The sequence below is a fragment of the Oryctolagus cuniculus genome, chromosome 11, assembly GCF_964237555.1.
Source record: "Oryctolagus cuniculus chromosome 11, mOryCun1.1, whole genome shotgun sequence".
Taxonomy (NCBI): domain Eukaryota; kingdom Metazoa; phylum Chordata; class Mammalia; order Lagomorpha; family Leporidae; genus Oryctolagus; species Oryctolagus cuniculus.
This window is the reverse complement of record NC_091442.1, coordinates 41542771-41564832: the sequence shown is the minus strand read 5'-3', so window position 1 is coordinate 41564832 and position 22062 is coordinate 41542771. Positions and strand designations below refer to the sequence as shown.

Below are 22062 nucleotides of genomic sequence, written 5' to 3'. Positions count from 1 at the left end.
TTCATTGGCTGATGTGGATCATTATAGCTTCTCAGAAGAATTCTAGAAAGAATGTTTCATCTTGAATCTTTCTAGAATGTAGAATGATGCTGGCATTTGTCTGAGACACCTGCCTGGTGGGTGTTTCAGGGTTAAAATGGACATGTGAAGAGGGCAGAGAAGAACAGATGCAAAGGTGCCCCCTGGAGAATATCAAAACCCTGTTTTTGACATTTCATGTGAGCACAAGGACAAGTATATTTCCCCAAGTGGAGAAAAACTAGGTGTTGGAGCAGAATGGGGTTGGGGGAACACCAGTGTGGGTGAAAGAATAGCCACTTTGGCCCCAGGCCCCTTCCTGGCTGGTCAGTAGCTTCTTTAGATACATTGCTTTAGGTCTCCATGTGTAAATGTGGTGATGAGAGCTTTTGTCCTGTGCAAGCTGGTTGTATTCCTTGCAGGTTAAAAACAGAGCATGAAAAAATTACTAGTTCCTTGCAACCTGAAGTCTGTCCGTGCCCCCAGAATCATGGACATTGCCTGGGGATTTGTTAGAAATGAGGAATCTCAGGACCTATTCCCTACTGCCTGCAAGATCCCACGGGATTTGTGGGCACCTTCACATTGAGGAATGCAGTCGGTTTAGAAATGGTTTGTGGAGGACATTGGCTGTTTGAGACAAGGTCGGTGTTGCAAATACAGGGCTGTAGTGACTGTATCCAGAAAATGTTGAGCCAAGTGTGGGGAGCAACTCGGACTATACTGTTACTGGAATTAAGACTTATTCTATGCATCTGCTCTCCCACAATATGGCGCTGGGAGAGGAGGAAACAGCTTCTACACAGCTGCCTCCAGTTCAACCAATAAACAGCAGGACCTGCTCCTGATTGGAGGAGAGCAGCGTACTCGGCGTGTGGGTAGCAGAGTTGGGATTGGTGAAAGAGGACTATAAAGGAGGAGAGAGACAACATGCACCAGGAATGCCTGAGGAACATCTGAGCAGCCCCCGAGAGAGCCGGTCGGTGGTGTGCCACTCCCCTGCGGAAGTGGGGAAAGTGGCAGGGGGAACCGCCCTTCCACGGAGGTGGAAGGGACGGTAGCCAACCCGGGAAGAACCAGCAGCAAACCCTGGGAGGGCCTAGCAGACGAAAGAACAACGCAGGGTCCTGTGTCGTTCCTCCATGAAGACGGGGAGCGACAGCCAAGCATCAGGGGAAATCAGAAGAAAAGGCAGCAGTGGGAGCAGGAGATGCGTGGATAGAGGAGGTGCCTGCCATGAAAGAGGGACCAGGAGAGGAAGGATGATGCCTGAGTTTGTGTTGGTGCCAGAACCTGTGCTCGGTGCTCAGATGTGCGGTCTCATTTCACCCGAAGAACCAGACATGGCCACTTTAAACTGAAGAGACTCAGTATTCCTAAGTAACTCGTTCAAGTTTGTGGACCCTATCCACTTTTCGTAGTAATACAGCTGAATCCCTGAGGTTGATGTCCAGGGTGGTGGAGAGCGCCTGGAGCTTCTAAGGGTGTGATGACAAAAGAGTGAGTGGCATGTTCTAGATGGCAGGTGGATAGAGCAGCCCATTGCATGAATAAATGAGGGAATGAGGAAGATGACCTTGGCATCGAGGCGACTTGGTTAGTGAGCACTGGAGCTGAGCGTCTGGTGAAGAGTAGAATCTTGTAGATGATGGAATCCAGATTTTGGCTTCAAGAGAGCAATGTGAGCGAAGTGGCAGTGAGGGAGATTGAGGGAAAGGCCAGTTTCTGTAGCCAGCTCTACAACGTCTTCAACAGAGGATGAATGAAGAGGCTTGAAGGTACCTAAGGAACCACTGGATCTTCCTCCTTGTTAGCCTGAATTTGAGGCTTTCTGGGGACAGAGGCAGTGCTGCGGGAAAGCCCAGGGACACGAGGGTAGAGCGTTGTCTGACTACAGGGCCTGGCACAGTAAATGTTTGCTGACTGAATGACTTCATTTACAGGTAGTACTTAATTTACGGGATCAGATGGCATTTCCTGAGTTCTACAGGAGTCAAGATCAGGGAAGCAGTAGCAAGTTTAGCTCTTTGGGAAGTTAAAAGTAAGCAACCGGAGTTTAAAAACCACTTAGCTTTCATGTGTGGGGTCTTCAGTGGTGGATAAATAACCTGAGATGTTCTACCAGGTTTCAAAGTCAGCAAAGCCTTGAGATATGTTAGTAAGCTTGATTGTGTATAGAACCACATGTTAATAAAAGCCAGGATAGGTACAGGACAATATCTGTTGTTAAAGTACCCCATTTGGCCGGCGCCCTGGCTCAATAGGCTAATCCTCTGCCTTGCGGCACCGGCATACCGGGTTCTAGTCCCGGTCAGGGCGCCGGATTCTGTCCCGGTTGCCCCTCTTCCAGGCCAGCTCTCTGCTGTGGCCAGGGAGTGCAGTGGAGGATGGCCCAAGTGGTTGGGCCCTGCACCCCATGGGAGACCAGGAGAAGTACCTGGCTCCTGGCTTTGGATCAGTGCGGCACGCCGGCTGCAGCGCGCCGGCCGCGGCGGCCTTTGGAGGGTGAACCAACGGCAAAAAGGAAGACCTTTCTCTCTCTCTCTCTCTCTCTCTCTCTCACTGTCCACTCTGCCTGTCAAAAAAAAAAAAAAAAAAAGCCATTAAAGGGAAGATCCCCCTTTGTCCCTAATTTCAACACCAGTTGTTACGTATGAGGGCTTCATGCTGCCATTGCAGGCACAGGAAGGGGGCTGATAGGTTGTCTCTCTGCCGTAAGCGAGGGCAAGTGTGAGTGTGGCACGATGCTGGTGCTCTTGTTTTGGGAACATCACCAGAATGTAAAGGCACATTGAGAAAGTCTGTCGTACCTATTACTGTAGCTCAAGGCAAGCGCCCCTTGATGTTTACCAAATACCAGGTAAGGTGACCATTGTTAATATTTCTTGCTTCCAAATTAAAGTTAGCAACACCACCAACAAAAAAATCTATGAGCGATTTCAGTTCACAGCAGTGTAAATTGAAGACCATTAAATAATGTAAATTAAAGACCATTACATATTAAAGACCATTTTTGATGGGTTCTTCAAAGCTCCAAAGGGGGACTTTGGTCTCAGGTGACCTGTTCCTTATTTCAGAGCTGGTGAAACTTGAGACCTACAATCTTCCAGCCACATGGGAGAGGCCTTGTTTTAATAGTGCCCTCTAGTGGGCGATTCCCCTTAACGTGTAGCCCTGCTGTTACCATGGGTTTCCTGGCAATCAGCTTGAAGCTGGTGCTCCAAGCCTTTGGTGAGAGGTGCAATAGGGCATCCTGTTGTCCTTGCCTAGGAACCCTGGAGGTGTGGGCAGTGGTGCCAACTTTGGGTGAGCTTCTTGGAGCTGATAGTGAGTGGCTCTGGTCTGTCTCTGACCTTAGAACTGTACTTATTGGATCTGTTTTTCCAACTCCCTGAGCCCCTTGAATGTGCAGAAAATCACCCGGGTTAATTTTCTGGAAAATACAGTGATAAAGTAGATGGCAGGTTTGAATTTTAACCTTGGGGAGAATTGCGTTCTGGAAACCTTTGGGATAGGTTTAGAAATGATATATCCCATCAGTTTGTTTTAGGCCCCAGACCAAACAATGAGAGAAAAATTCTTCTTTTAGTGTTTGAGAAGATAATGGGAACCTTTTTTCCTATCTAGTGAAATTGTAAACATGATATTTCTTTTTTGTTGTTGTTGTTTGTTTGAGGGAATTAGAGAAATAGAGTTTTTACTCAGGTGAGGAAAATGAATCTCAGACAGCCGATTTGGATCCTTGTAGTTCCTGGCCCCTGCTTGTCAGCAGAAGTGTGGGGAGGGGTTCTGGGTGACGCAGAGGGTGTGGGAGGAAGACACAGTAATAGGGGCCCAGCCTCAGAAAGGCCTGGGTGCACGACCTGGCTCTGTTGCTCCCTGCCGTGCACTGGAGTGCCCTGTGACCTAACCTCTCCCCTCGGCTTCCTCATCTGAAAGGTGGGTGTGGTGACACTGCTGCCCTGTGGGGCTTTATGAGGATTAGTGCCTGAGCCCCTGAGTGGGTATAGAAAGGTACCCAGCAAATGTGAGCTGCTGTGGTAGCTGAGAGTTAAGTCATCAGAAAAGAGCAGCTCCTACTGCTGAAGTGGCTGAACATTAACTGGGAAGGAATGAGCTGGTCACTGGGGAAATGGAGCGATGGCTTGTTCAGTCTTTTAATGAGGAGATCAAGGAAACAAAGTCCAAACAAGACGATAGGTAGGAAGGTGGTGCTGGCAGGGTGCTGGCATCCCATCTGGTCTCTGGATGAGGAGCAGTGTCAATGGGCGTGGTTTACGGGGTGATGAAGTCAAGATGGCCAGGCCTGTCAGCCCTGTGTGGGGTGCGGGTGTCCCGCGAGAGGTCTCAACTGTGCAGGGCAGTTGGTTTCCCTGTGCCTAGTCTGATGTCACCCAGCCTGTACATGTCTCCCAGGGGGGCACTGGCTCCCCACACAGGATTCTCAGTGTTGCCCGTGCTGATTGGCAGAGGCCAGTGCTCTAGGCCACCTTTCAGGTTTGCTATACCTTGAAATCCCCTGGGGAGATTGGGAAAGCCTTGATCCTTGGGTTCTCAGCCCCTCTTACAGTCATCTCTAGTGGAACCCGAGTAGCTGTTTGGCCAGTGGAACATCTCAAAGACTTGGCTATCTGCTGCTTTTGGCAGTTTGGCAGTAGCTGGGGAGGGCCTTGTGGTCCACCCATCTGGGTCTCATGAGTTGGCCAACAGGGCGCCCCTCACAGACTGAATGTCCCTGCGGGGTCTCGTCCCCCACCTTGGACAGGGGGGAGTTCCTCATCTTCCCCTGGCTCTGGCTGAGAGTCTGACCAGGCTTCGCTCTCTGACATCTCCTCTGCCCCTGCTGTGCTTGCTTTTTGAAGGGGGGAGATGTTTTTCCTGCCCTCCTCCTGCTGGCCTGAGAGTGCAGGAAGCCACAGGAAAGCTTCGGGTCACCCTTGCCAGCTGGATGGAACCAGGACGACCTCACATCTTGATTCGTTGCATTTACATTGCTTGTCCACGTGCACTGTTTGTACTTTACCCTGTTCGTTCACTGCCCAGATTGTCCTGTGGTGCCCTGGACACGGACTCAGGCTGTTGTGGGTGTGGACCGAGGATCCACACTGTGCTTCTCCCACCCACCCCACCCTGGGTGGACACCAAGAAGAGCTTCTGGACACTGACATGGGGCGCTGCCATCCCAGCCTCATCGGCACCCACCCGCCCCGGAGACTAACAATTTTGATGGCTTGGTGGATGCTTAAAATGATGGCTCTGATTGGGTATCATTTGGGCAGTCATTTCTGGCTGTTGTAACCTTCAGGTTTTGAATGTTTAGTTTCTGGTGGTTCTGAGAAAATGAATAACTTTATCAGTTTATGTAATCTTGAATGTAATTCTGAAGTTATGTAATTCAAGTCACCTTTGCTTTGGGACATGAGTGTCACTTGGCCTTGTTTGCATTTTTATATTTCAGGAATTTTTGTTGTTGTTAAGTAGGAAGAATGGTGTTGCTTTTTGCTTACCTGAAAAGTTTACTTTTGATTAAAAAATGGGGGTGCATACATATTCCGTTGATAGCTGCTGTACAGTGATTTATGTATATAAGGTAATCCCTAAGGGATAAAGGTGGCATTCAACAATATTGTCAGTGCTCCTGGGGCTTTTATTAAAACTCATAGTAATTGTCTCTTTTGTGTGTTTTTCCTTTTGGCTTTCAGGTTTTCCAAACCCTGGGCACAGACGTTGTGAAATCTGCATTTGAAGGTTACAATGCGTGTGTCTTTGCATACGGGCAAACTGGATCTGGGAAGTCCTACACCATGATGGGGAGCTCGGTAAGTTGTTTATATCGCATGGGGAGGAACTTTCTTACCGCTCTCTGTTCTGATAGAATTATCTCTTTTATCTGTGTGGTCTGTACTAACTTGCTTTTCATGTTCGGATCATTTTTTAGTAATAAGATAAAACTCAGTAATAACTTGGGCTAAATTTCCTTTGAGAAATTTTAAATTAGAAATAGTTTTTAAGTTTATAAGCATGAATAATGGATGCAAGTCCCAGTTCATTTTCCGTTCTTAAAGGCCTCATAATCTTATCAGAAAAGTATGCTGGCCCCACCAGTAATTTATTCTCCTTTCCTGCCAACACAACAGTTTGAATAAAATTATTGAAGTCTGCTCTTTTAAAAAACTATTCAAAACATTTTTCACCAAGAAAAAATGTAAAAAAAAGTAGCTTTTTGATGGAAAGGTACTACGTCAATCCAGCCAATGCATGCAAAAGTTTTTTATAGTTTATATAGAGTTTTTGTAGAGTTATAGACACACTATATAAAGCTTAGTTATGAGACCATAAGCAGACATTGATGTTATTCTTGCTGCCCAAATATAGAGGGGTTAAAACAAAGTTCTTGTGGGCACTTGATGTTGCTTTTTGTTTCCCCAGATTGACATAGTGCTCGTGGTTTTAGTTTCCAAACCCATGGCAGGTTCTCGAGGGGGGAAATGAATGGAGGAGTGAGGGTCTCCAGCCTGGATGCTGCTGGTGGTGTCGTCAGTGCCAAAGGTTTGGCAGTTGGAAGTAGAACATTAGAGCAGAACAGGGTCTTTTCCCAATGGGATTTTTCAGTGCCCGTGACCTGGCTTCCTTCCTGTGACAAGTCCATGAGTGCTGTGTTGGGGGTCCTTGACGCTGAAAAGCAGGGAGGAAAAAACAAAAGGAACAGATAATTTGAAGTTTTACCTTTCCTTTTATCATCACTTCTCTCTTCCTGCTTCACTACTGTGCCTCTGAGGAAAGTGAAATTTTGCATGTTGATTCTCTAGTGGCAATTTGATATAAATTAAACGTTTATAAAACACTCATAAATTAAAATTGCTTTTCTCTGACCTTATAGTTGAATACCACTTGGCTATTCTTATTTATTTGTTTACTTTAAATTAAGTACCAAAATATGGTGAAAGGCTCAACTTTCTTTGGCTAGAATTGGTACTGATTGAATAGTACAAAGACAAAATATGTCTTAAAGCAGTGACGATACCTGTTGTATTTTGGAGGTGGGGAGTATAGTGAAGGCAGAAGGAGGAGATTCAAGAAGCAAACGTTGCAACTCTGAAGTTTTAGTTTCCTAACAAGATCATTTCACCTGATGTCATTCTGAGCTTCATCAGCTTGTCTGTGCTGAGACGTGAATTACTGAGCATTCCACCCACGTGGTCTAGGTAATAGGATGCATTACAATCTTGTGGTCCAGGAAGGCCAGTGTAGGGACACTGCATCAAAGGAGAGATGCGGTACACGTTTTAATGTGGTCCTGTCACTAACCTTTGAGACAAATACTAAGCACTTTGAGGACCTACGAAGGTCTTCCTCATTTTTCTTTGCCTTGTGTATATTTCACCTCCCTTGGTCCGTCTTCAACATACCTTTGACTTGATTCTACAGTTGCAGACTGCCTTGTTTGAAAGCGAGTAAGTCCTGTGTTGAACTAATTAGCAGCTGCTAACCGCATATGGTCAACCCTCCTCATCCTCAGATTCAACTGACCACAGGTTGAAAATCTTTGAAAAGATTCCAAAGAGCCAAACTTCAGTTTCCTCTCCCGTGAGTCCGTGCTGAGTCCATGCCAAGGAAGTGAATGCCTCCTGCTGTTTCACGGGTCGTCTATCTCCAGCACATGCTATTTGAGCACTGTTCACCTCGCATTTCATTTGTGTGCTATGTGCTTAGACCTATGGTGGTTTTGTCTGTATTGAACATGTATACACTTTCTTTGTTACTCCCTAAACAGGACTATATAACTATATATATATATATGTATGTGTGTATGTGTGTGTGTATATATATATATGTACACATAGATACACACACATATACACACATATTTGTATAACTTTGATGCAGTGTTAGGAATTGCAAGTAATATAGGGATGATTTGAAGTGTATGAGAGCATGCATGTAGGTTATGTAAGAATGCTGTACCTTTATTTCTAAGATTTTTTTTTTTTAATTTGAAAGGCAGAGGTAGAGAAATCTACCATCTGCTGATTCACTCCTCAAATGAACACAGTGGTTGGGGCTGGGTCTGGCTGAAGCCAGGAACCTAAAATTCCATCTGGGTCTTCCATGTGGGTGTCAGGGGTCCAGGTACTTGGGCCGTCTTCTGTTGCTCTCCCAGGCACATTAGCAGGGAGCTGGATCAGAAGTAGAGCAGCTGGGACTTGAACTGGTCCTCACATGGGATTCCAGTATTGCAGGTGGCAGCTTAACCCTTTGTGCCACAATGCCAGCTCCACTGTGCCATTTCATATAAAAATATAAAATCCTCAGATTTTGTTATCTGTGGGGATGATGGAGTCTTGGAACCTATGCATGCCTCTCAGATTCTGCGGGTCGACTGTGTTACTATAGCCTCAGCAGGTGCAAGTCAGAAGGCTCCAGCATCTCACTACAGAGAGTGGGCTGCTGCCTGGGGTGAGGGTGGTAAATGGTGTGTGAGGGTTTCGGGGTGGTAGGCCTGGATTGGCATGTAGACAGACCCTGAGTCTGAGTTCACTCCATCAGATTGCAGATTCAGTCAAGAGCTGCTTTTTTTTTGACAGGCAGAGTGGAAAGTGAGAGAGAGAGACAGACAGAAAGGTCTTCCTTTGCCGTTGGTTCACCCTCCAATGGCCGCCGCGGCTGGCGTGCTGCAGCCGGAGCGCCGCGCTGATCCGATGGTAGGAGCCAGGTACTTCTCCTGGTCTCCCATGGGGTGCAGGGCCCAAGGACTTGGGCCATCCTCCACTGCACTCCCGGGCCACAGCAGAGAGCTGGCCTGGAAGAGGGGCAACCGGCACCCCGACCAGGACTAGAACCCGGTGTGCCAGCACCGCAAGGCGGAGGATTAACCTAGTGAGCCGCGGCGCTGGCCAAGAGCTGCTTTTATTTGAAGGGACAGCTGTGACATTCTCCTTCCCATTGCAGGGGGACTCCGGCTTGATACCTCGCATTTGTGAAGGGCTCTTCAGTCGCATAAATGAAACCACCAGATGGGATGAGGCATCCTTCCGAACAGAAGTCAGGTAGTGCCTGTGGCCTGAGTTCCTGGGTGTGAGCTTGGTTGGAGCCCTGGCTGCTTGGCTTGCTCTTAGGTGCTGGGCTGGATAAGGCCTTTTCATTCCAGGGGAGTCTGCTCTTTCCCTCCCACTCCGTGGCAATTGGGCATAGAGCTTAAAAGAGTAAGGTCTCAGTGGCTTCCTTGGTTCAGTTTGGGTTAGGGTTTGGGAGGCTGGTAGAGAGAACACAGCTTGGTCAGACACCGTAGCATTTATCTCAGAAACCCATGTACTTGCCTCTTTCTTTTCTTTTTTTTTTTTTAATTGATTTATTTATTTGAAAGTCAGAGTTACACAGAGAGAGGAGAGGCAGAGAGAGAGAGAGAGAGAGAGAGAGAGAGAGATCGATCTTCCATCCACTGGTTCACTCTTCAATTGGCTGCAATGACCAGAGCTGTGCCGATCTGAAGCCAGGAGCCAGAAGCTTCTTCCAGGTCTCCCACGCGCGTACAGGGGCCCAAGGACTTGGGCCATCTTCTACTGCTTTCCCATGCCATAGCAGAGAGCTGGATCAGAAGTGGAGCAGCCGGGTCTCAAACCAGAGCCCATATGGGATGCTGGTGCTTCAGGCCAGGGCGTTAACTCGCTGCGCCATAGTGCTGGCCCCCCTTGCCTCTTTCTGTTATTCTTTATGTTGGTAGAGTCACTGTAAATCTAATACACAAATAAATCTGAATGCTTCATGTGACTTTTCCTCTTTGAAATGAAACCTGTGGGGAGCTAGTGTAGCCGCCTCAGTGGCTATGAGTGTGGACTGGTCAGTCCAGGGTCTCATAGCTGCTTGGCCTTTTGGTGGCTGTGTGGCCTTGCACAAGTTATTTATATCACTCTAAATGCCCTTGCCTCACCTGAAAAATGAGAATGACAGTTGTACCCCACTCTGGGTCACTGTGTAGACAATCCAGGGTAATCCAGAGTTACCTCCCCAACAAATGTGTGTTGCTGCCGCTAAGCATTTTGCTGTTAGGACTATTATGCTTGTCTAGATTTGTATTTCTTAATTTAATTCTATTTAACACTTTTTTTAGCTATTTAGAAATTTACAATGAACGGGTGAGAGATCTGCTTAGGCGGAAGTCGTCTAAGACCTTCAATTTAAGAGTCCGTGAGCATCCCAAAGAAGGACCTTACGTAGAAGGTAAGAGAGATTGATTCCTAACCCTTTTCTGCCTAAAAATCAGTGTAAACACAACACTCTCCAACACAGAAAGGATAGTGTTATGTTGAGACAAAAAAAAATGTGTTTGCTTTTGGTTTATTACAGTAGACATGGCATGAGCCGTCACCTCCCAGTGTTCACTTAATGGATTCCTATGTCGCTGGCCTTCACTGGTTTTGTGAGGCTGCCCAATGGTTTCCTCTGGCAGAAGGTGATCCCTGGAAATTGTTTTCTCGTGTTCTCAAGCATGACAAGCGAGCCTACAATCTGTCTTTTAGTGTCTTTTAGTGGCATTGTGTTTTAGCCGTGAATTGTCACCGGTCCCAGTGCTGATACGGCCAGGAAAGATAATACCTCCCGCCTGTTGACAAGAGCTCTTGCCAGAGGTCCTAAGTGTGGCTGTGAGCATCTGTGCTGGGACACACTAGCAGTGGCCCAGTCAGTGGTGGGGATGCCACAAGGCCATCCTTGTAGCATAGCCGACTCACCGTGCACAAGGTGGCTGAGTGATGGCTGGCCTGCAGGAATCTGACACATATGGAAGAGGCACTTCCATGTGGGTGCTGCTCTTCGTGTGTGTCTCCTTGGAGGCAAGACTGAGAACTGGCCGTGGGCTTAAAGATGTGCCTATATTTGATGGTTGTTTTCATCTGAAAATATCAGATACACTTATAGGACCCAGCACATATTTTATTGAATGTCCATTTGAGCTGTTGCCTTCTGTGTTGAAAGCAAAGTATGACCCTAAGTAGCTGTTTTGTGGCCCATGGAATAACTATGATTGTTAAGTTTTTAATTCAGCATGTGTGTTCATGTTTTCCTTTTAATTGTCTTATCGGATTTCAAAAACCATAAAAACTGTTGCATGAACTGGATACTTGTGGGATTTAGTTTCTAATAAATGTGCTCTTCAAGCATCAGAGGAGTAAGGGTTACTCAGTTGTCTAGGAGGCCGGGCCAGTGTTGTGGTGCAGCAGGTTAAGCCACCACTTGCGATGCTGGCATCTCACTTCAGAGTACTGATTTGAGGCCTGGCTACTCTGCTTCCAATACAGCTTTCTGCTATTGTGCCCGGGAGGGCAGTGGAACATGGCTCAAGTTCTTGGGTCCTTGCCACCTATGTGCGAGACCGTCCAGACCTGCCTATTGCAGCATTTCAGGAGTGAACCAGCAGATGAACGATCTCTCTCTCTGTCCCTCTGCCTTTTAAATACATACATACATCTTAAAAAGAACTGCTAGGAGGAAAAGAAAAGTAAGCTGGTACTATAGTTCAGTTTTTACACCAGGATAAATGGTAAATGGTTCAAATATTTCAATGTAAATTATGAAATGATAAAATGGTTAGAAGACATCGTGAGTTAAATTTTTTTAGAAACTTGGAGGAAGGAAAGCTTCTAAAAATGTGATTTGAAGCCAGAAATCCTTCAAGAAAAGATGTTAATTTTGAAATAATAAAAATAAGATAAAATTTTACACTTGGCAGAAACCCTGTAATAAGCAAAGTAAAAAACTTACTTCAAAACTTGAGAAAGTATTTTCAAATTTCAGTCAAATGACTAATTTACCTAATATGTGAAAAGTTCCTTTAAGTCCATAGGGCAGATCCAATGGCCAAATAGAAAAATGGACAAAGGCTATAGATAGGCCGCTCAGAGAAGTGAAAGTACTCATGGAATGCTCAGCCTTGCTCATAAAAAAGGAGAAAAGCAAAATAAAAATACTTAAGATAATATCTGTCTCCTCTCCATCTTTGGTAGACATACATATGCCTGAATAGATGGTACTGGAGAGTGTGTTGGGAGAGAAGCACTCTTTTTTTGTTTGTGTTTTTAAGTTTTATTTGTGATGTGGGTAGAGAGGGAGTAGAAGTTTCTACTGGTTGATCTCCACATGTCCAAAATGGCCCAGGGGCTGAAGCTGGGAGATAGGAACACAATCAAAGTCTCTCGCATGGTGGCAGGAGCCCATTCTCTTGAGCCATCACTGCTGCCTACCCAGGGTGGGGGTCTGTATTAGCTGGAAGCTAGAGTGAGGAATAGAGCTGGGGGTCAAACCCAGGCACTCTGGTGTGGAATGTGGGCCTTGCAACCAGGTTCTTAACTGCCAGGCCTAATACCCACCCCCAAGACAGGCTGTCTTACATGTTACTGTTGTTGGGTGCAAATTGTCCTGTATGGGATGCTGACTGTGTGGAGGACAATTTTGCAATATGCATTAAAATTTCAAATGTGTTTTGATTCAGCAGTTCTATCTGTCAAAATTAATTCTGTGAACCATTGGTAGACATTTGAAAAGACTTATGTACAAGATTATTTGTAGCAGCATTACTTGTAATTGGAAACAAAATATAAACAGCTTCTATAGTCTCAATAGGAGACTGGTTAAATTGATTATGGTGCAAACATACAATCGAATGCCCTGTAGGCTTAAAAATGAATGAGAAACCACATGAACCAATACAGAATGTTCAATATATCATTACATTAAAAAGCAAGGTACAACATTATATTTATGGTATGCTACTGTTTTTGTAAATGAGGAAAGAGAGACGTTTTATATATATGTAATTGCCTGTGTTTGTGTGGATTGTTTCTAGTAGGGAATGGGGAAACTTATATCATTTGGTTTATAGCATAAGGGGAGGAGTGGATCTCTTTACACAGTATACTTTTTGTCTTTGGAACTATATGAATGTTCAAAATAAAAAGATGACAGTTTATTTAAAGGACTTAAAAACATATTTTTGGGCTTAGCAGGAATGTAACGCTTTTGCAATTTTCTTCTGTATGCTGTGACTGGTGCAAATGAGGTTGATGTTGAAAACTAATATTCATTCTTAATATTGTGTGTGGTAGGTTCACAAGATCAGGCGAGGTGACGGAGGCACAGGGAGACTAGGCAACTTGTCTGAAACCATGAAGTCCATGGCTAGTAAGCCACAGAGCTGGGTTTTGTAGTAAGCTCCCGAGACTGGGTTTTGTTTTTTATTTTATTATTATTATTTATTTGAGAGAGTTACAGAGAGGTAGAGTCAGAGAGAGAGAGGTCTTTCATTCTGCTGATTCACTCCCCAAATGATTGCAATGGCCAGAGCTGAGCTGATCTGAAGCCAGGAGTCAGGATCTTCTTCCAGTTCTCCCACATGGTTGCAGGGGCCCAAGGACTTGGGCCGTCTTCTACTGCTTTTCCAGGCCATAGCAGAGAGCTGGATCAGACGAGGAGTAGCTGAGACTTGAACTGGTGCCCATATGGGATGCTGGTGCTGTAGGCTGGGGCTTTAACCTGCTGCATACCAGCCCCAAGACTGGGTTTTATAGCAACACATTCCAGAAACAAGATCTTTCATCAAGTCAGCAGATTTGGACAGTTCTTATTTCATTTCATAGAGGGAAACTTCTTACTCCATTTACTATATGTTAGAGTGATTACTTCACTCCCGACCCCCACCCCACCCCCCCTTTTTTTTCCAGATTTATCCAAACACTTGGTACAGAATTACAGTGATGTGGAAGAACTTATGGATGCAGGAAATATCAATCGGACCACGGCCGCAACTGGCATGAATGATGTCAGCAGTAGGTCTCATGCCATCTTCACCATCAAGTTCACTCAGGTAAGGCAGCTGTGGGGCCGTCCGGTGCCGTCCTGGAGGTCATGACTGGCTGATTAGCACCAGCTGAGGACTGATCACTGTTGAACCAGGAGTGGCAGCAGGCAAAGGTGACTGACTGTCATTTTCCTGTTAATTAGAGTCAAACATGTGCTGCGCTCTGGGTTTCTCCGTGGTTACAGTCACAGTCATTTGAAATGTCCGGATGCATCCCCTTAAGAAATATTTAGCACGCATCTTGCTCTGTCCTAGGCATAAGGAAAAACTTGCTCTGTGCTTAATTAAGCCAAAGTTGTCACTGTGGCGAGCTCTGCAGGAGATAACGGATTGCGAGTGAGACCGGCTGGAGGCCATTGTCGCCCCATGGAGCCCGGCCCGCAGTGTTGATGGTGATTATTAGGATGATGTTACAGGACAAGGGACATTTATAAGTCCTAATGGAGGAATTCATTATGACCAAGGGCTGGAGAATGTCTTCTAGCCATGTGGAAATTCCTGAGGGTGACTGTTTTAACTCCAAGGCCAGTAGAACACCTGAATGTAAAAATATCCAAGTCGGGCGCCGGCGCTGTGGTGTAGAGGGTTAAGCCCCTGCCTGCAGTGCCAGCATCCCGTACAGGCGCTGGTTCAAGTCCTGGCTGCTCCACTTCTGATCCAGTTCCCTGCTAATGTACCTGGGAAGGCAGCAGAGGATGGCCCAGGTGCTTGGGCCCCTGCACCCATGTGGGAGACCCGGAGGAAGCTCCCGGCTTCTGGTTTCTGTTGTGGCCATTTGGGGAGTGAACCAGCAGATAGAAGATTGTCTCTCTCCCACTCTCCTTCTATGTATCTCTGCCTTTCACATAAATAAATCAATCTTAAGAAAACCTGTTGGATCCTGTCGCAGCTTGTGCACGTGTTCCAAGGGTGGGGATGCCCTCACCTGCAGTCACAGTTGCAGGCATCAGCCAGCGGAAGACAGCATTTTACCAGTGAGGGGGCCAGAGAGCATGAAAGTGAGAACAATTGTCGAGGATCACCCAGAGCAACTCCTAAAATTCGCCACCTCTTCACCTTTTGCTAGGCCTTGTCATGTGATTTACTGTAGTTGACTGAGTTTTCTCCTGCTTTCTATTTATTGCTTGTTTAGGCTATGACCTCTTCTAGTTTCTAAGAAGCTTACCTTTCTTTCGAAATGTGTATTGTTTTTGCATTTTGGTTCCAAATTTGCTATGTAGTTTAAGACTCACTGGGAAAATAAAGCTTTGGTAGAATTTGGAAGCAGAGAATATAGTTTTCTAGGTTTCACATAAAAAGTAATTGGTAAAGCAAAATGTTGTAACACCAAGTAATGGTCAGATAACCTTTCTGTATTTGTCACATCTTGGAGCGCCTCTGAGCTTGGACTGCTGGGGAGCCTGGAAGAGAATAGTACTCATTATTTGTTTGCCTCCATTTTCTTTGGTGAGTGGCCCTCAGAGCCTGGTCTCCGATTTCACTGCGGCCTCAGGAGGCCTTTGTCAAGCGCGACTGAGCGATCTGAGAGAAGGCGTCATCAGGCATCATGATAGACTTCCATCATATTGAGTTCCTCTTGGGAAGATTCTGTAATCAGGTTGAAGGCCAGTAAAACGGCAAAATGAAAACAAAATCTTACCCCGAGAGATCTCAGTGAGGAGTGGAAAATAATTAGAATTTGTATCGCAAACAGCATCAGGGCCCTGTGTACCTCCTCAGTTTCACTTTTATGTCTTACCACAGGCAAAATTTGATTCTGAAATGCCATGTGAAACCGTGAGCAAGATCCACTTAGTTGATCTTGCTGGAAGTGAGCGTGCGGATGCCACCGGTGCCACCGGGGTTAGGCTGAAGGAAGGGGGAAACATTAACAAGTCTCTGGTGACCTTGGGAAACGTCATTTCTGCCTTAGGTGGGTTTGCGCGCGTCCCTTGCTGCCTCTTTCTCCTCATGGTGCCACAGCAGCACGAGGCAGATTTGTTCAAAGTCTGTGTTGCAAACCGAGGCAATTTCCTCAAGATTTTTTGCAAGTGAAATTAGTGAAAAACAAACTTTAATAATTATCCTCTCTTCCCTTTTTTTTTTTCCTTCTCCCCCCCTACAGCTGATTTATCTCAGGATGCATCAAACCCTCTTGTAAAGAAGAAGCAGGTTTTTGTGCCTTACAGGGATTCTGTTTTGACTTGGCTGTTAAAAGATAGCCTTGGAGGAAACTCTAAAACCATCATGATTGCCAGTAAGAGTTTTAAGTTATTTTCCTTAGCATCCAATGGTTCCTGCAAATTAACTGGAAATCCTGCATCTTGAAGTGTCTTGTTAATATATAGCACCTTTTGTTTCTTGAAAAATGAATGGTCTTTCTACCTTGAAGACAATTATGTTTTGTGATTTAATAATACAGTATATTATTATTCACTGTATAGGGCTTCCCTGTGTTATGAAAGCTGTGATAATCTGCAGTTTTCTTTTGCTTAAAGTGTAAGATAGAAACTTAATATCATTCATTCATAGAGAGAAAGCATTACAGGGGCATAGAATAAAAATAACCCAATGTTGTTTTTCTTTTAAAAACAGTAAATGTAGAATTTAAAATTAAAAATTGACAGGAAGAACAATACATATGACAAATAATGATAACAGTAATATACTTTATTTCTGCATTTTGACCAATTCACTGAAAGAAACAGCATAGAGGAAAAAAAAAAAAAAACTGGAGAGAGAGGAGAGAATAATTGCGGCAAACTCAAGAACTATTTGCTGTCGTACTCTGCTCTCCACCCTCTGTTCCTTCCACTCTGCCCTTCCCCTCTGCCACGTCCTTGCCATGGCCAGCACACCTGTTCACTATGGAGACAAGGGTTCTACCTTAGGGTGTGTACTCCACATGAAGTGGTGTTGTCACTTAACCCTTCACTTCGGTGGGAGGGTGGGGGGTGAGTTTAACCAATGCTTGAGGAAAGCAAGAATTGCCTGATCTGCTTCAGGTGTTTCCAGGTGGTAAGCTTTGACAAAACTTTTAAGATTATTTGATTCCTACTTAATTTTGAAATATGTGGTCTTGAAATCGTATCTGTCTTATGTTTTCAACTGAAAAAACTACCTACAGTGAGGCATCTCATCTTAGATGGCTGATTGTAGACTTCAGAAGAGCAAAGTGACATTTAATTTAGTGTTTTGGTTTTGTGAGCACCCTTTCTTATAAATCTTAGATAATTTTTAATATTCATTGCTGTGGCAATGAATATTTAGTCTATTCAATGACCTGGGGTTAATCTGACTTTTAAATTACACACCAACTTTGTGTTAAATGAAACATGGAGTGCTGGATAAATTATTTTTTGAATTCATTCTTCACAGCCATTTCACCTGCTGATGTCAATTACGGAGAAACCCTAAGTACTCTTCGCTATGCAAATAGAGCCAAAAACATCATCAACAAGCCTACCATTAATGAGGACGCCAACGTCAAACTCATCCGTGAACTGAGAGCTGAAATAGCCAGGCTGAAGATGCTGCTTGCGCAAGGGAATCAGGTTGGGTTCTTCTGAGATTTACGGATGATTTTCTTTTGAGTAATGGCATCTATTTCTGGATCTTAATGAGACAATTATCTCGCTCCTACTATTGATTTGAGTAAATAAGTGCTAAGTAAAGCTTTGAATGAGTTAGCCAGTTTCTCCTCTACATCAGCCTCCTATTGGCCTTTGCATTCATTATGTGCTACGTGTGTAAGATTCTATCCACTAAACCTGAAATGATTAACTATCTAATAGTTATCAATTATGGATGGAAATTTAGCATGCAATAGGATTAGCAGCATAATCTCCATTAGTGGAAAGAAATTGAGATGCTTAGAGTAATAGTTAAAATTCTACCCATGCATTTTATGACTTTAAAATGTGTTTTAACAGAATGAAAGACTTGTTTGAACACCTTTCTGAATCTCTGCTTCCTGTCGCCCATCACAGAGGTGACTGTGGTGACTCAGTGACACGTGGGGTATGATGCTTGGGGCCTGGCAGAGATACTGTGTGCGAGCCTTGCTGAATTGTTGAAATGGCCTCACTAAGAGCTTTTGGGATTCTAGTGAACAAAGCCTTGTCCTTTTGTGTTTTCACAATAAATCTATTTAGAGTGTGCCTAGTGTGTGTGCAGAGTTATGTTCTGTGATGAATAGAGTGTGTTAAGTTCTAGTAGGGTTAGATTCTTCTGTGAAGAAAGGCCACCCTTGAAAGAAAATCAAGGATTGCTTTTTAAAAGGTTGGAGTTAGAGTGAAGCTAGAAATAAAATAAAGATACAAATGCATTTCTTTCCAATTTCTTAACCCAAGAATGGATGTCTCAAGTGTATTATGAAAAGAAATCCTTTTTTTTTTTTTTTTTACATGCAAGTGGTGTCTCTACAGTAGTGCCTTCTATGTAGGAATAGATGACACTTGAGCTCTTGACAGCCCATAAATGGTTTGATCTGTGAAAATACAGACAGGGTGCAAACCTCACTGAATTTCCTATAGCCTGAAATATACCTGGCAGCTCTTTCCCACAAAAGGTGGGTAGCAGATGCACAGGAATTATTTATTGAACTTGAAAACATCTGCACACACATTTCCCTTTATGATGCAGAACTTCCATCGTGTGAAAGGAAGTTGTTTAACTGAGCCTAGGAAGAACGCCTTTTGAGTGTTGTAGTTTGAACAGAAAGTGGAAAATAAATAGCAATGAGAAAAATACTGTGGCCTCTACAGAGGACAACTTGGCAATTAAAGAAAAAAAATCATGCATATAGATGACTTGCCAGTTCCCCTTCTGTGTTCCAGTGACACAGCCTTGTAACCCATAGCCAGATGGTCACTGTAGTATTGTTGGTAAAGCAAAAGATTAGGGAAAAACAAACCAAAAAAAAGCCCCCACTACGTTTACATTAATCGGGGAGTGCTAATAATTACATAAATTACAGAGTATATATAATGATACACTGTAAATGGAACCAAAATGATTATGACTGAAGCAGGTTTATTTTTACTGAGTATTTTAGAAGACATATTATTGAGTGAAAAAGGCAATCTTTAGAATATAAGCTAAAAGCAGTATAAATTAAAATATAAATTAGAAGCAACGCAGACATACTTGCATATTGTGGGGAGCAACTCGGACTAGACTGTTACTCGAATTAAGATTTATTCTATGCATCTGCTCTCCCACAATATGGCGCCGGGAGAGGAGGAAACAGCTTCTACTCAGCTGCCTCTCACCAACTTGACAAGCTGCAGGACCTGCTCCTGATTGGAGGAGAGCAGTGTACTCGGCGTGTGGGTAGCAGAGTTGGGATTGGTGGAAGAGGACTATAAAGGAGGAGAGAGACAACATGCACCAGGAACATCTATCTGAAGGAACACCTGTGCAGCCCCCGAGAGAGCCGGCCAGCGGTGTGCCGCTCCCCTGCGGAAGTGGGGAAAGTGGCAGGGGGAACCGCCCTTCCACGGAGGTGGAAGGGTCGGTAGCCAACCCGGGAAGAACCAGCAGCAAACCCCGGGAGGGCCGAGCAGACAAAAGAACAGCGCAGGGTCCTGCGTCGTTCCTCTGCGAAGACGGGGAGCGACACATATGACTAAAGTTAATCCATATTTTGTGCCCAACTGGGGAAGAGTGCTTGCCTGTGGATGGGGTGGGAGGTACATTGCCTTTCTTTCTTCCCAAAGACATCCCAGGCAGTGAGAAAGCACACAGAATAGGGAGCCTTGTGTCCAGGCCAGGGATGAACATGCTCTGAGTGAGCCCTCCCCGCCCAGCTCCATTTTCCTCTTCTGTCCCCATCTGCTTGTCCCTCCCGGTTCTAACCTGATTTTGATGTTTATCATTCTTACGTCAACAGTCCTTACGTTTTTCCAAAATGGATAGATTATAGTGTAACCATCCCTGCAATGCCATTCTACAGTGAATATAAATGAGCTTCTTTCTTTTTGTTCACTGTTGGTGAACCTCAGGAGCCTGGAGTTGTGGGAGACTTAGGCATGTTCCCAGTGAATTTTATACTTCAGGCATGTTCATATGGGTAGATCCTGAAGATCTAGGGGTTTAGATGGCTTGGTTTTGGTGAAACCTCAGTGTGTGGTGTCTTTCCCCTTACTGAGTAGTATTGCAAATGTAGACTCGCCAGGGTGCCATGGTTCTGATACTATGAAGTGTGTGTCTCATAGATTAAATACTTGAGACAACTGGTACTTTTTAGGAGAATGTAGGGCCTTACTTTTCACCTCTGTTGGTTTCTGTGGAAATTTTTGATAATTTATTTATGGAAAAATTCTTTTTCTGGATTGTTGCTGTTTGCTAATTGCTGATATTTGTTATGCTTTGAATTCTAGATCGCCCTCTTGGACTCCCCCACAGCTTTAAGTATGGAAGAAAAACTTCAGCAAAATGAAGCCAGAGTAAGTGATACTTTGATTTGTTGCTTTTTTTCTTTTTTAAAGATTTATCTATTTATTTGAAAGTCACAGTTACACACAGAGAGAAAGAGAGGCAGAGAGAGAGAGAGAGAGAGAAAGAAAGAAAGTGAGAGAGAAAAAGAGGTCTTCCACTTACTGGTTCAGTCCCCATGTGACCACAGTGGCTGGAGCAGAGCTGACCCGAAGCCAGGAATCAGGAGCTTCCTCTGAATCTTCCCACATGGATGCAGAGGCCCAAGGATTTGTGCCATCCTCCACTGCTTTCCCAGGCCACAGCAGAGAGCCGAATTGGGAGTGGAGCAGCCAGGACTAGAACTGTTGCCCATATGGGATGCTGGCACTGCAGGACGAGGCTCCACAGCACTGGCTCTGACTTTTTGCTTTTTAGATCACAGCTTTCACTATTTTTTAAGGTGACTGTTTTGTGGTACCTACTCCTTGACATTCATGTTATTCATTACGCAGAGCCTCCCTCCTTACTCCCCTTCCCATGATCATTTTTAAAGAAATACAGCAGCTGACTTTTTTATGTGTAAGGGTACTTCAAAAAGTATATGGAAAAATGGAATTAAGGTGAATTTACTTGGTTTTTAATTTTTTTTTCAATCCATGCATGGTTTTTTCTTTTCTTTTTTAAAGATTTATTTATTTATTTGAAAGTCAGAGTTACACAGAGAGAAGAGAGGCAGAGAGAGAGAAAGTCTTCCATCCAATGGTTCACTCCCCAGATGGCTGCAATGGCTGGAGCTGCGCCATTCCAAAGCCAGGAGCCAGGAGCTTCTTCCGGGTCTCCCACGTGGTTGCAGGGGCCCAAGCACTTGGGCCATCTTCTATTGCTTTTCCAGGCCATAGCAGAGAGCTGGATGGGAAGTGGAGCAGCCGGGTCTTGAACCAGCACCCATATGGGATGCTGGCACTTCAGGCTAGGACATTAACCCACTGAGCCACAGCATCGGCCCCGCGTGGTTTTTTCTTAATACACATTTCCCAAGAACTATTGGAAGGTCTCTCATATTGCATCGTGTTTTCTGTGTCTTGGCAAATGGGATTTGTCTGGCACATGTTCACTGCAGTTGAATTCACAAGCAGGTCCTCTTGACCAAGCAGTGAGCTGCTGGGGTCATCAGAGCGTCCAAGAACCCACATTGAGAGGGGCCCAGTTCAACATTTGTGAAACAGCTGTGGTCACCATAGCTGAACAGTGGCCACCGTTTAGCTTTCTGTCATCTCTTTACTTTGTTTCTGGGGGGATGTTCAGCATTTGGGGAGGACCTCTGACTCTTCTAGGTAGGTACTTACTTTCTCTGAAGCTGGATGTGAGTTGAGGCAGGGAGAAGGTGGCAGAGAGCAGCCAGACAGGGAGTGGCTCCAGAGTGGTGATGGGCCGAAGTCAGCAGCTGTGTTGGTGCTGTGTGAAAACCCGTTTCACGGCTGACCTGGTTCTATACTGGTTTTTCGTTTTTTAAAACAGAGAGCAAAATAATGCTTCAGGCAAAGAGAAACAGATTTTAAGAACAGCTTTTGGAGTAGATTGTGTTCATGTTGCTGAATGGTTAAAAGAGATTGAGAAAGAAAATTGGATTCTGTTGGTAAAAGGTCTTTTAAGAATACACAATATGCAGGCTATAAATTGGGTTGTAGTTAGGGACCTGTTGACACTTCTCTAGATAATTAGGCTGATTAATATACTGATAATAGCATTAGGAAAAATGTTAGTTTCTTAATCCCTATTTTTCTCATGAAATTTTG

At 44.7% G+C, this 22062-nt stretch overlaps 1 protein-coding gene across 11 annotated transcripts in view; it reads left to right on the top strand.

Annotated features, from left to right (window-relative positions):
- KIF16B (kinesin family member 16B) overlaps positions 1-22062 on the top strand; it is a 321890-nt gene that overhangs the window by 51058 nt on the left and 248770 nt on the right. For all 11 annotated transcript variants that reach the window (XM_070052111.1, XM_008256361.4, XM_008256360.4 and 8 more), the window contains exons 4-11: positions 5721-5837; positions 8968-9065; positions 10127-10236; positions 13731-13873; positions 15611-15779; positions 15972-16103; positions 17225-17400; positions 20230-20295. In XM_070052111.1, the coding sequence (XP_069908212.1) occupies positions 5721-5837; positions 8968-9065; positions 10127-10236; positions 13731-13873; positions 15611-15779; positions 15972-16103; positions 17225-17400; positions 20230-20295 (1011 nt within the window). The remainder of the gene's footprint in view (positions 1-5720; positions 5838-8967; positions 9066-10126; positions 10237-13730; positions 13874-15610; positions 15780-15971; positions 16104-17224; positions 17401-20229; positions 20296-22062) is intronic.